Below are 15,118 nucleotides of genomic sequence, written 5' to 3'. Positions count from 1 at the left end.
CTCGTTCTTACCTGCTATGAATATTAAACGTCTTTTTTTCACGAAAATCTACAAATGAGTTGCTCTAAGAACATGCACAAATCATTGGCTGTAGGCATTACGATCACAGTAAAAATTATGTGCATTCCACGCACATGTTTGAAGCAAAGATTACGTACGTGAAGCGAATAATTAGGTTGACTAACGTTGCACGTTGGGCTTGTTAGTATAACATGATGGAGGCAAAAGGCGTAGCGCACCAGAAACAGGACACAAGAGAAGAGCACAGACAACACACGCCACACGTGTGTGTTGTCTGTGTTCTTCCTCTTGTGTCCTGTTTCTGATGCGCTACACCTTTTGCCTCCATAAGAATAATTAGGTGCTACAAAGTAAGATGTATTGCGGACATTTGGGTTTATTTTCTACCTCTGCAACGTGTATTCTCCCGCAATGTGTATGTTTGTGTGCCGCACAGGTCACAACTTTATTTTTATGCAATGATTGTTAATGCACTACACCACTCATAAGCTATGCCGGAATGCAAACAGCATTTCATGCGAGCGCACATTGTACTGTGCAGGTTCACGCTGACAATATGGTCGGGTTGAAGAAATGTTTTTATTTTTGTCGAGAGAAGGACTGTGAGGACAGGTTTGTGCACGTAAACAGACTGCCAATGGCACATACGATCGTTCAAGGAATGGACATTACCGAATGACTTATACCCAGTGCGCCAAAAAAGGGTAGATCCAATACTTAAAAAGGAATCACAGAACCCGCAGTGACGAAATGCAGCCCATCAAACTTACTGTCAAACATGGTATCGTACGCCTAACATTCAAGCTTTGGCTGCAATACTTGCACAATTTGGTCAAATAATTCCATGTTGGGTAATTAGAGGGTTCAACTTTGCCTGATTGTGTGGTTGCGAAGAATTGACAGGACAGGCAAGAAGTGGCGCGTGCACAAATGTTCACAGCGTGAATGGAGGGGATGTTGTAGTCTGCTTCCTCTGGTTTTAAAATGTAGCTAATATCCCGTCGAGGCGGCCTATTCTTTTATTGGCGTGATAAAAAAACGGTATCACGGCTTTTGCGGGAAAGCAAGCACGTCGGAATTTATTCGCGCACACATCGAAAACGTCTGCGAAATGTGGAATCTGAGAGCATTTGATGAAACTGGTGTTCATAGGTTTGTTGCCGAAACTACCAAATTGACAGATGCTACAGAGATAAATTCAAAGTTATGAAAAATATACAACAATATATACATAAAATCACAATTTATTTCACAAGAAACACGTCAGAAGCATCATGAAAACGCTGTGCAGAAAGCGTACCAGCACGACATTACATTAAGTTACATTACAAGGTTACAAACATTACAAACAGTTACAAACATTACATTAAGTTTTCGCAAACTATAAACTTCATTGTTGCAGTGAGCAATGAGCGGTTTAATATGCAACGGCTCATGGTTACAGCTTCACGTGGTCTCACTTTTTAAACATGGCAGTCATTGATGTACTCTGATCAGTCACGAAGACTGCTGTTGAAAAAAAAAGAGGGGGTAGAGAATTTCCGGTTGTAAAATCAGTGAACACATCTCTGGTCGTCAATAGTCACAGCGCGTGTCATGCTGCTGTTCCAAGAGAAGTAACGTTTTATCCGCGTGTTCTTGCGGCCACGTCATGGGCACCCATTTCATCAATGGGCACCTAGGCAAGAATTGAAGGGCTTTTGGTTGTAATGAGGCTGCGTCCGCGGATTTCACGTATGCTTCGTCAAAACTTTGCAGCGTTAATTTCACTTCACAACACTGTGTCCCCTCATCCCTGTTCGGGTACTTTTCAAGAATGCGCTAGACAAGCTCCACAGCTTGGACAAACGAAGGAGGTACTCTTCATTTGAATGCAGTCCTCGTCGAAGATGTTGTGGCAGTTTTGGCAAATGAAAATGCCCCTAAGTTCGCCGCTCACTTCAACTCCTACTCCAGCCTTCCTAGGGAGAAAAAGAACGGTAAAAATGCCAGGTTACTAAAATTTGAAAACCCTATTGAGGTAGACGTAGAGAACTAATGTAACGTGCTCAGCGATTTAAACGCCATGCTCAAAGCGCATGATTGTAGGGTGTTGTTGCGCCTCTAGTGGGCGTTGCGGACACCGAACTGATGCATTTTGACATGAAATTAAAGCGAGAGTATTTGCAATGCACTACGAGTGCACACGAACCAGCGCTCACGGGTGTAAAAAAAAGTGCTGGCCACCATGCATTTTGAGTATCCTGTTTCAATCGCTGAGCAGTGTTCGAGCGCGGACTTTCCTACGTAAAATAGGGGCAAATTCACGATGCGGTGCGAAGTAAATTTCAAGGACTACACAAGCTCAATTACATACAGGGTGTCCCAGCTATTTTTTATGAACAATGTATTAATAACACGTTCTACGCGAATAAAGCGTAATACGTGTTTAAAGGACTTCATGTTTTGAGCAACGTTTTTAGGTGGTTCCGAGGTCAGTTGAGAAATTTAGGATTAGTTTAGTTCCTCACATGCAATAATTAGTTCATTGAAAGTAATTACACAACTTCATAATTGTCTTGCCATTAGCTAATATGTAAATTACAGAGCTTTAAATTAGAGTAATCAGAAGCGTAAAATGTTTCTAGCTATATTCTGGTGCACCTTCAGATGGCACGAGAGGCCCCACCCAGATGACCGAAGCGGGTAACGGACTGCCGCCGCGACCAGAGAAATATTCCCGCTAATGTGACTCAGCCTAGTTTGAAGCGCGGGCTCTCATTTTCTCCGTCGGCGGGGTCACCGGCCGTCCGGCTCATGACGTCAGTTATATTGGTCGCCAGTTGGTGCAGGCTGGTGTGCCTCCGCCTCTTGCAGCTGCCTTGTAAATTGCAGAAGGCAGCTGCCTTATAAAGTTGAACCCCACTATAGGTACACATCGCAAGCTTATTTTTGCGATGAAAGAGAAAGAGCGTGAGTTATAAACAATAACCTGCGACTACGCGTTGTGCGCCGTACCATATTAAACAGTCCCAGGGGAAAACTAGTTCTCTTACTTGGCCAAGCGGTGACAATCGAGGATTATTGCTGAGTGGGTTTACGGGCCAGCGGGCAGCTCGCTCGCTTATCTCCTCGCCCCAGCGGAGCGCGCGCAGCGGACAAGTGTTTTCGCAAAATAAACATAGGGACCACCGCTAGCACACTCAGCAGTTTGCATGTCGTCAGGGTCGTCTTCAAATGCGGCGCAGGTAATATCAAACCGTACAACTAAAACAACGATGTATTTTCATTTATTACATGTAGCCTAATTAAAGTACCCTTGGTTGATATGCATTTCACAGTAACCCAAACCTTGCTTCCACAGGTGGCGAAGCAAAGCGATCACTCGACCGACAGTAACTTCGACCTCTTTCGCTAGGTGGCGCCGCAAAGCACTATGAAGCGGACAATAAAAAAGATTTACAGATACTTGCGAATATCTGTGGGAACGCAGCGACAAATCTAGGCCTTAAGTTTAGCACAGAGAAATCAGGGATTATGATCTTTAATGAACACACGAGTAACTTCGTGGTGTCAATTCAACAGCAACTAATACCCATAGTGAAGCAATATAAGTACCTCGGCGTACACATAAACGAAGGAAAGAATTACTCAAGCAACCACCAAGATAATCTGAAAATAAAGGGGAAGCGGAATGCAGCATTAATGAAACACAGAGCACTGTGGGGCCACAATAAGTATGAGGTGGTGCGTGGAATCTGGAAAGGAGTAATGGTGCCAGCGCTAACATTCGCAGATGGCATTATATGCTTAAAATCGGATATATTGGTGGGTTTCGAAGTTAACCGAAGGTCAGTAGGCCGGTTGGCTTTGGGAGCACACGGTAATACGACAAATGAGGCAGTGCATGGAGCCATGGGTTGGGCCTCTTTTGAAGTCAGAGAAGCACAAAGCAAAATTAGTTTTGAAGAAAGGCTCAGGAACATGGATGAAAATAATGGGCGGCTAAAGTGCACAAGTATCTCTACATGAAAAGCGTGGACACAGAATGGAGGAAGAGGTCAAGGAAGTTGGCAACCAAGTACAGGATAATCGAAACTGTAAATAGACAACCAGGGGTCATCAGAAAGAAAGTGAGAGAAATAGAGACCGTGAATTGGATGCAAAGAATGGAAACGAAAAGGACAATGGAGATTTACAAGAATGAGAAGAAAGAAATTAGAAGGGAAAATCTGTACGATAACACAAAGGGCAGTGCCTTGCTATTTGAGGCTCGAGCCGGTTGCCTAAGGACGAAAACATATCGGAACAAATATTCGGAACTAGATGAGACATGTGTATGCTGCAGTAAAGATCCAGAGACCACTCAGCACATCCTAATGGAATGCGACGGGATCCACCCAGCGAGAACCGTAGGTAACGTGCAACTCCCAGAAGCGCTTGGGTTTAAAGTGACAGAACGAAGGATCGCTGTGCTTAAGATTTTCCTTTCTTGCTGCGCTCCGCTGCCGTCTCCGCTCGCACCGTTGACCCGTAAAGCCGCTCAGCTATAATTCTCTAATAGAGAGCTTTATCGAGTCCTGTATTCGCGTAAACGCAGGTGGACTAGGCGTTTTACCGGAGGGGTAAACGTGAGCGGCCTGCGTGCTGCAACCACCTGGTGGCGTCGAGCTCCGTCAGGCACACACAGCTATAATGTTGCAGTGACCAAGTGTAGTTCGCTTTGCTCCTGGTGTAAATTTTCGGCAGCAACTCGATTACACCGCTGCCGAAAATGTACGCCAGCAGCGAAGTAGAACACAGTTTACTGCAACATTAGCTGCGTGTTTGACTGAGCTCTGAGCCACCAGATGCTGCACCATGCAGGCCGCTCACGTTTACGCCTCCGCCCCTCCGGGAAAACGCCCAGCCCACCTTTGTTTACCCGAATACCGGGCACGCTAAAGCTAATTCAGCACGTGTCTTTTTACACGACGCGCCGACAGCTCCCAAAGATAATTGCATACCAATACAAAAAGAATGCGTGCTGCCCTGAGCAACAAGTAGATGATAAACAGCGTGATTTCTCACTTACTGTTTGATGGCAATGACATCCCGTGTTTCTCGCTCGCAGGAGCGTACAGTCAGTTGTATTTGTCAAATTTCGTGGGCATTACTTCTCGAAAAATAAGCACGCTATGTGATTGTGCTTTTGGCCGGTAACCTATACCTTTCTCATTCCTGATAAAAACGGCTTCACCACTGTAACGTAGGAATAAATCTGTGTCATGATTGTCAATGTAAGGTTTCCGGAACTATTATTGTCACTTTCCTGAAATGTTAATTTTCCCATACAGACAGTTTTCAGGAGGGCACCACCATGTCTGGAAAGCGGCGTTATATATCAATATGCTGGTGTCAGCGAGCGGTTGCAATTTCAATGCCAATCACGTGGTACAATACGCAGCTGGCGAAAAATAACTTACGTACGAAGTGGACATCTGTATCGCTAATATTTTCTCAGGCGAAAGGCAATCAAGACAGTTGATCATTCCACTATACTATTCACGAATTCTGTAATAGTTATCGCAATCCAAAGCATCGGGCATGAATTCTAGTACGTTCGTCAGGCTGAAACGGCGAACGTGTACGTCGTCTATGCATGACTAAATAGATGAGATACAATACTAAACTGTATTAACAAATATAATCGCCAAATAAAGGTGTTACAAACTTTTTATATACTTTTATAGCAGCTGCAAAGGTTATTTTCCTGTAACAAAGCTGACTTTCCTCCATAACGGCACCCCGTCAAGGCTCTCCTGGAACGTCGACGCAATAACAGAGAATATGGCATGTATCGCAACTTTAGACAACCCTCTGACGCTAATACCAAGGTAAATATACCTGATAGCGAAGCTTCCATGGAAGCCCATACGTTCAAAACACGGCGGTTCATCGGCGGTTCATCGGGTTTAGCGCCATCTGTGTGAGGAGGGAACACTTCCGATGGATGAAAAAATAATGCGAAATCATATCCGTCAAAAACAGAAGTGACGTCATTTTGTTCTAGAAGGCGCGAAGTTTGTTTTCGGAGGACTGCCATTAGAGCTGTATAGTCAAATGCCCCTCCATTCGACTTGATGGGCGTTCCGAGCTTTCAGCGCGGAAAGCGATGCAGGAAAAGTTCGGCCGTACGGGTGTCGAAATCGCATCGCTGCTCGGAACATACTTTCTTTGGAAACCGACGAACGCTTTGGGCGAAGACTGCTCGTCCTGCGCTGTCGCTCGAAAACAACTAAAGTAAACAAATATCTGGCGGTCGCAACTCACTAGTTTTGACTGCACAGGTTAAAAAACAATGAAACTACCCACGTCACCAAATTCAGGCAAACGTCGACAAGCAAAACAACACATGTGAGGGGGGTGTATTGTAACAGGTGAACTTTACGATTGCTCCTTTCTGCACACTCCAAGAGCTGCATTGCATTGCAAGTGATAGCGGCGTCCACGCTCACCGCTATCGATGGGCGCTGTTACGGTGGGCGCTGAAAAAAAGGTATTTATTGATAATGATCAAGTAAAATAGGCCTATTTTTCCACCATGTGTATATAAAATAGATTGGGAAATTTATTTTCGTTGAATGAATCTGTGTCTCGCTTTATTTTAAAAAAGCGCGTTTTTCTTTTCTAGTGTGTATTCCAACCAAACATAGTCGCGCTTAAATCGCTGCTCCCATAACCACCCTTGATGATGTCGATGACATGTCGTTCTGAACCGCTTTTCGCCCGAAGCTTCGCGACCTATTTGGATTGACCTTGCTAATACCAGCATCGTGATTCTAAACGTGTACACATTTCCGTACTGACCGTTGCGGAACTTGTGGCTAAATTCCAGGGCCACAAAATACAGTGCTAAAATGCGACAAATAACCATCAGCTACATGCCGTCCAGCGCGGTGGCTCATCCTCAAGTAGTTGCATGCGTATAGACTGGTATCTGGAGCATTCTTTCTGACAGGAAAACCATCGGTGAAGACGACAGAACGCTTTAGGCCAGGGTAGAAACGAACGAATAAAGTCTGAAAATGCTTGTTTTACAATTACAACGGAGACAGTTGTTGAAGGCACTGGGAACACTATCATAACATGCTAATCTTTTTCGACACGATATCTTTTTTCACAAGCGGCTTTCTCAAGACATTAAACAGACTCGAAACTGTGTTTATATGACAGTACTGCACATCGCATGAAACACCTTCCTGTTCAATGTGGCTTTCAAGTCTAATACTGGCATTTACAATTTTTTTACCATTATGCCCTAAATTCCGGCCAACTGAAAAGTGTTTTTTTTTAATTTGTGCCATCATTATTTACTGTCATGAGAAAAAGCACCACTATTAGCATTAAAAACTCGATTCAACCTAAAAAAGTTTGCCAACGTGACAACGTGAAAGACCCATATGCAGACCGTTATTTCAAGCATTGTATGCTGTACTTTGTGCAGCCTAAACACGCAAACAATAAAATTCTTACCTGGCTGATGTCGGGTGCACCCCAACATCGTTTCAATTGAGAAAATCGGGACTGTCTGGGCCTGCGGCGGAGGAATCAGATTCGGGCGGCGTCAGGACATATACGGTGGAATTATCATCCCCGACAGATTCTTCGGCTGTAATGAAAATAAGACGGTGGTTCATTGGGGAGGTCTGATCATCGCTAAACACTTGACATGTTGCATCTGGCTGGTCACAATCGGTTGCTAAAATCTGTTTATATTTGATTACGACAATGAAAATTTCCCAAGAAATCGGGCTGGCGAGACGAAGTGGGATGAATCATCCTATGGCGCCCTGTTCAAACCGGGTTCTTGCTTTGCCTTGCCTGCGCTATCCCGTTCAATACAAGTCGCGAGATGCGAGCAGCGGTGGTCGGAGCCTTTCTCCATCGGTAGCACTCTGGACGCCCCTCAAGTTCAGCCACATGACGAACTTAGCCATCTTGTCAGTTCTGATTGGCTCACGTGGGGCGGCTTTAGGCCTCTGCTATTGACTAGAGAACGCCAACACGGCGGGATTCGAACGACGTCATCCAATTTGACCGCGTCTACGATAGCCCCCCCCCCCCCCCTAGGTCATCCTGACCGAGCTAACGGGTGAGAGAGAGAGAAAGAAAGTAAAGGAAAGACAAGGAGGTTAGCCAGTGTAAATACCGGCTTGCTACCCTGTACTGGGGAAAGGGAATAAAAAGTGATAGAAGAAACAAAAAAAAATGTCACAGTTTCGCCCTAAGGGCGAAGCAATGAATGCTATAACAACACAGCAATGTCATACGAAGTAAGGTAAGCGGCTTTGGTAGCAATATGAATTGTAGTAAACATGAGCTGATTAAGTAAGCGGGTGTGCTGCGGCGTAAGTAGACCGACATGAAGAGAGACTCGATGACCACGAGAAGGCGCGTGTGAAACGGTGGTGTTGATGAGAAGCGCTTCCCGTGGGCAGCGCGTGCGAAGGGACACACCTGTAGCGCTGCACTGCCGATCCGGGCAGCATTGCTTGTGTAGCGTGCGTTGGAAAATGTGGCCCGACTATTACTAACTGAATGAACAAGCGTGGTGTGAGCGCGCACAAACAAACATGATTAGATCACACTGAATGAATGCAGACAACGACTGTCAAAACGCTGGCAGAAAGCGCATACGCCGCAGCGGGCGAAGGTAAAGCTTTAGGCGAAGGTTGGTTTCAACGCTTTCATCGCTTCAACGGAAACTGAGCGGCGAATGCACAGCGCATAGAAAGGTCAGAGCCGTGTGGAGATAAGAGACCGTGCGGGCGAGCGACGAGCGCGTTTGTTGGCAGAGTAGAAGTGCGACCCCCCCCCCCCCCCCCGCGCTCCCTCCGGCGCTGGCTTCCCGCTTCCTTGCTTGCGCGTGGGACATTGAGTGCGTTCGCTCTCCGTGATAGCGCGCGTCTCCGCACGCTCCCGCTCGGGCATACGGCGCGCGGCGAACATTTTATCTATACGGAACCTCATGGCGACGGCGACGGCAGAAATCCGGTTGAAGTGTCCATATAATTTCTACCGCAATAAAAAATTGTAGTAAGAAAATTCGCGCAATAACGCGACCCTACAAACTCCAACGTTCAAAGCCGGTCGCACAATTCACAAGCCCTTAAGAAATTCAGCAGAGCTCTTAAGGCCTTGAGTGCCGAAGCCCGTCTAGACCAGTGTCCTAAACCTTTTTCCTCTTTGAGGGGCTAACGGGTGAACCATTTTAGAAAAGTGTCGAGGGCGCTTTGTCGTTCTAGAAACGGCACATCAACATACGCGATTTCCGTATGTCTGATTTCTGCCACAGTTGTTCGTAAATGTAGCGAACCGACGACACCAGCTGACCGGGAAGCAGCTATACGGGCACACCACGAAGACGCATGCCGTGCTTAGCGCGGAAAGCCGAGCTCGTATACGGCATGCGAGTGTCTTATCAGCTTCACGATAACGACACTACGAAATCGATTTAAAGACAGTACGAAATCGCGGTGGTTGATGCGCGTTTGATGCAAAAGCAAAAACACTAGTACTCAGGAGCGTCGCACGTTAGTGTCCCTATATCGACTTGGAAAATTGAAATGCGGATGATCTACTGTCTGACGTCTCAGTGGAGCCAGCGTAAACGGGGACCTTCGGCGCGCTTTGACGTGGCCGGCGCGAGCTAATAGAACATAGTGACAAAGCTAGTAGTGCTGGTTCCTTACTTAGTAAGCTTCTCGCACGTTATCTACACACATCCACCCCTAATCACACGCTAAGCTACGCCCACTCAATCGCCGACGCATCAAGAAAAAAAAAGTGAATCTGCGCACACTTGAATCATGCCCGCCGTAGCATTGGTGACGGCAACTACACCGACCACACACTGACGTTCATAGCTGAACGTGATGGTGCAAATAAGCAAGTTTCTAACGATAATGCAGCTTTGCAACAAGGTATAGTAAAGCATCGGAAATCTACGTCCCAAGCCTGATTTGAGCAGCAACAACAAATTTATCGCTACTATAGGCCCACCTGCAAGCGATCAGATAGAGTCCACGGCGAGGAACACTGTGTACACACGAGGAACACATGGCAATCGGCCGCTTCCGAGTGATAGCGAAATAAATGACTAAGATAAAGACGCACTGATCCTGATTTATTTTGCAAGAGGAATAGTTAGACAGCTTAGAATATATTTCCTGCCACCGTACTACATGCACCGTATACGGTGCTTGCCCCGTTTGGACGAGCTGAATTGAGCTTCTGAAGTGCTTACTTGTACTCTTAAGTTGTGACCAAAGCTTCGTCCAACCAGTCACTGTTTATGATATCCGCCGAAACAGAAGTTCACTAAGCCGCACCGGCGTAAGGCAAATCCATTTTAAACTCGGAAGTAACGGATAGGGTTGAGGCAAGCAACTTGCGCGCTACCACCTGATCAAACATGGAGGCGCCCACGTACGGGACTGCCGTGAAAAGGATCAATACCGGGTCAATTTTCGGTGATTCGGGCGTCGCCGGCATGACGCATCAGACTTCGCCAACCACTGGGTGGGTCGCTGCAAACGCCGGGCTACTTCCGTGCTTTATATAGTGCGCGTGTGACTGCATGGCGAAGGCATGCTAGCAGACCGATGGGAACTTAGGACCATCGTATATTGACCAATGGACAGGGCTTGACCTGTTGGCGTCACGTGAATGACCTTGCCAGCGTTACGGCGTGGAAAGAAAAAACCGAAAATGCCCGAAGGCGTGCAAGCGATTGTTTATGTAATTATCGAAGGTGGTTCGAGGCCCTTCAAGATTCTACCACACCTGACAAGTGGAGCTCGGGCGGGGTTCCCTCACTTGGCTCGGACACTAATTGTATTGAGTCCACCCGTTACAAACGGTTCATTAGCCACAAATTATCATCATCATCATTCTGGTATCAAGGCTAAGTGCTGAGCGAGTGGGTACACATGTTTAACTGAGACGTAGACCGGCGATAAAAGTGCGGAGGCAAGATATTAGATGTACACAGGGCGACTAATTCCAAGCCTAGTAAAGCGAATTTCTATCCCGCAGGAGCATCAAACAAATTTAATTACAAGGCTAGGTTCGCAGCAAGACTGCAAAAAGCAACGTACCTTCTACCTTGAAATGGCATTGCTGGCACCTGTCCTAGCCACGAAGGCGCTTCACTAATTTCACCGGTGGGTATGCAAATAAAAAATGAATTCTGGGATTTCAAGTTGCGCATTTACCAAGTCTGCGAACTGCAGCAGAGATACTTGTCATGCAGCACACGCAGCAAAGCTTTGCAAACGCAAAGTGTAGGTCCAATGCCTTTACATCAGCATACACTAGCTTTTGGCCCAGACACTACGGTCACTTGGGTCTTCATATAAGCTATGCCGCTAAGCTTGAACGGAATACTATACTTCTTACAGCCATCAAAGTTGGAAAGACTTCGCTTTATCAAAAATGCATCTTACGGGAAGACTGGTCAGATTCGTCGGAGATCTCCAAGACGGGTCCTGCGTTGTCGTCCGGCGCGTTGCCCATAAGCAGTCCACGAACCTTAGCCGTATGTTCTCGGGCACTGGCAAATGCGAATCCGAGCTTGTCGAAATGACCTTCCAGTATTTCTCCGGGGTTTTTTCGCAGCACGCAGTAGAGAGCGGCAGTGACACGCAACTCGCAGCGCGTCACCGCGTGAACGAACAGGTACGGCAAGGAGCGCTGAACGCACATACAGATGACGTCAGTGCTCCACTTGCGTTTCAGCTGGACGCGTGGCCATGACACAGGCGTAGATGACACCTCCACTCTCAGTCGCAGCGCTTTTGGTATGGCCGCCCGGATACTGCAAGGTGGTTTCCAATCGCTCGTGCAAAATGAAGCGGCTGGTCAGGGGCGCAGCTGGAGTGGCGGCAGTGGCGAGACGATACGAAAACCATGATTGTAGCACTTGCTGTTTCGCGAGGACGCAATATAGCCAGGCAACGAGGAAGATACGGGTCTCGTACGCGTCGAAAGCTTCCAGGGCATGTCGGATCGAGCGGATTGCCTGCTGCTGCGTAAGACCCTTCAAGTCTGGTAGCCACCAGATAGCGGTTTCTTCCAGGGACTGCAATTCTTCCATGGACAGTCGGATGAGTGCTCCGCAAAGCACGTCCAAATCTCTTTGGGTCATCACAGATGCTGAAAAGGGCTAGGGGCAAAGTTTCTAGAGCATTAGTATCGACCGTCGATAGTATGACCCGGCTCTGCCACAATTCCTCGTTGACGTATCGGTTGGGGCTCCGGTGCTACGCAGTACTTCTCTGTTATGGGAGGATCGAAGCTTGCCTGCAGTGATTCCAGTCGAGGCTGCAGCGTAATGACTGCACCGGGCGACAGCAGCACCACAGCACAGTAAAATGTTATCACGGGTGTGGCAGGTTATCGGCGTTTTGTCGCGCTGGCTTTCGTAGCGCCCTCTAAAATGTTGCATTCCAGAAATACCCGTAACGCGAGGTATTTCTTCTCTTCAAGTATGGTTGGCACGTTCTTTATAGCATACTTACCTCAAATAAAGAAGAAAAAAAGAAAGACAAAAGGCTCCATAAACGAAGCTGAAAAAGCGAGAAAGTTTCTCAAGAAGACAACCTATTGAACCAACACAAAACCACGTTGCCCTCGACTGTCATTCTCGGTAATTCTGTACATATAAGCGGCTCGGCGTGAGCTGGCGCCTGGTAGCAGAAAAAGCGACTGCTCTTGTGGCGGTTGCAAGACAGAAAGCAAGCGGCAAATTCTGTGTCACACCATGCTTGTTGATTTCGATAATATGCTTATGCTCACCATTATACGACCGTAAACTAATTGGGCCACTAATTTGCTATCGCAAACAATGATTCGCCTTCCGGGCGAAGCAGCACATTTTTTTAATGAAAAACAAGGCACAACTTCATTTCATTCCAGGAATACAACATTGCTTGCTAATTTTATATACATACCGCGAGAAGAAAATAGAAACCACCCTCGTTCACTGATTATTAACAAAAAATATCACTTTTTTAGCGACCACTAAAAAAATGAGGGCGTTGTACGAAATGGTTTGGGTGTATAAGCTTTTGGTGCAGAAATAATAGTTGCAATTTCCTCATTCAAAAGGGAGGTGACACCAACGCCTATGTACGTCGGCGCTTATATGAATGAGGCCCCGCCGCGGCTTGAAGCCACTGGCGAGTCTAATCCCTCTCCCTGCCCCCTCCCCCAATAAATGTTGCCGAGAAGGGAGCAGACACGCTAGCAATGATGGCGTTTTGCTTTGGTGTAGCAGGCATTTCAATGCACCAAGGTTGCAATATGGGTCATCAGGTGGTAAATCGAAATCCCTCTGTCCTGTCAAAGACACTACGTGGTTGTGACCGACAAATCTATAAATAAGCACACATAATGATTTCGAAAATATTCCTCACTATGAGCATTTCAAATGATCCTTATGTGAAAGGATTCAATGATGCTTTTGTGATGGCTTCTGAACGTGAGGGCGAAAACGCAAGCACACATCTGTAGTGTAACCAATACATAACGAAATTGTTCATTTGCACGGAAACCATCGAAGATGCTGCCACTGATACGCATGTAGAACTTGGGCGGTGAGCATTACTTTTGCGCATGGGCCTATATATTACCCATGTTTGGCCTGACAATAAAAAAAATAAAGCAGGACTTCCCGCGTATCATAGCAAGTCGTTGCATGGGCGTCCTTCAAGCGTCTACATTGTCGGACACTTTATTGTAAGAGTACCGTGTAAAAGAAAACGCTCTTGTATCGTATTTTACGTGTACGTTAAAAAAACGTAGATGGTAAAAATCTATCTGTGGTACCCCTGTAGGGTGTGCCACATAATTAGATCTTGTTTTCAGCGTGTAGCGACCCACATTTTAAATTTCATTTAACATAGGCGATGTCGACGTTCGCGGAGAATTCAAGGTACCGAAAGATAATAAAATGAAACACCGATACTTTCCTTTTGCGTGGAAGCTAAAGAACTGCCTTTTCAGACTCTCTTCTCGTCCGATTTCGCGAGAACGCTTGACATGGATCAACCTACGCACTCACGTTCTGCAGGGATGCCATCATGTGCATGGGGTCGCTCGCTCGTGCGGATTCCCTGACCGAATTTCAAGGATTCTTATTTCACATTTCATTGACTGGCTCCATAATATAGAGCTTTGGAATCGTTTCCGTGGGTGTGTTACTGTATCATTTGTGGATCACCGGGTTAACGGAGGCGTAAACGTAAGTGGTCGGGTTGATGGCGCCAACTGGTGGCGCAGAATTCGACCCTACTCTACTCGTATACTATACGGTACACGTTATGGCGTCTCCTCGCAAGGTACGAACCTCTGCTGAAGCGAATCGTAGAACTACGCGCGTGGCTGCAACCAGGCGGTGGCGCAGAGCTCGACCAGACAAAGAGTTTTGATTGCAGTAACCAAGTGTATTCTATTTCGCTGCTGGTATATGTTTTAGACAGCGACACAATCGTGGATACTTCGCATTTTTTAATGTTTCGACAGCGGAGCTGTTTAGGCCGTGCATAATGTGTCTGCTGAATCATAAAATGTGGGCCGATCGTGGTGGCAGTGCAGAAAGGGTCCAAGCGCAATGGCACAGACCCATGTGAACTATAGCGACGCTGAGCATGGCTAAGTCTAGCTAAGCATGGTTGGGATTACTTAAGCTTAGGCAGTCATCGACAGGCAATTGATAGCCAATCCTCCCTATGGTTACAAACACTGCATTTGAGATGGTAACAAACTTCCTTGTATTGCAGCCTTAGAATCGTACAGAAAATGAATATCCACTGTCTGAACACTCATGAAACACGAAAACGTCGACATAAGGCTTTGCGATTAGATTTAGCTTAACAGGATGGCGCTACCGGCGTCCGGTAACCCGGTATTACACAAACGCCACTGATGTACCGGAACACTGGACACCCTAACCCTGTAATATTACGCGTTCCTGTAGTATATCTCAGTTGTCTTACTGTGTACCATGTGGCTATTTTGATGTATCATTCTCGAGTATATTTAAATGGGTAGCGCTTTAAACCAGTTAATATGT

At 46.5% G+C, this 15,118-nt stretch overlaps 1 protein-coding gene across 6 annotated transcripts in view; it reads right to left on the bottom strand.

Moving 5' to 3' along the window:
* Positions 1-1,207: 1,207 nt before the first annotated feature.
* The window catches only part of LOC125940407 (uncharacterized), a 53,835-nt gene continuing 39,924 nt past the window's right edge, over positions 1,208-15,118 (bottom strand). For 2 of the 6 annotated variants that reach the window (XM_049656526.1, XM_049656529.1), the window contains one exon: positions 1,208-1,982. Coding sequence is in view for 3 of the 6 variants with exons in the window: in XM_049656529.1 (XP_049512486.1) it covers positions 1,969-1,982 (14 nt within the window). In the remaining 3 variants the exon portion in view is untranslated. Of the gene's footprint in view, positions 1,983-7,515; positions 7,652-11,489; positions 11,599-15,118 lie in introns of those variants that run through there. The other 4 variants (XR_007463623.1, XM_049656525.1, XM_049656528.1 and 1 more) reach the window with 4 other exon arrangements.

Source organism: Dermacentor silvarum, chromosome 9 (assembly GCF_013339745.2).
Source record: "Dermacentor silvarum isolate Dsil-2018 chromosome 9, BIME_Dsil_1.4, whole genome shotgun sequence".
Lineage (NCBI taxonomy): Eukaryota > Metazoa > Arthropoda > Arachnida > Ixodida > Ixodidae > Dermacentor > Dermacentor silvarum.
The sequence above is the reverse complement of the archived record's forward strand: the minus strand, read 5'-3'. Positions and strand labels throughout refer to the sequence as shown.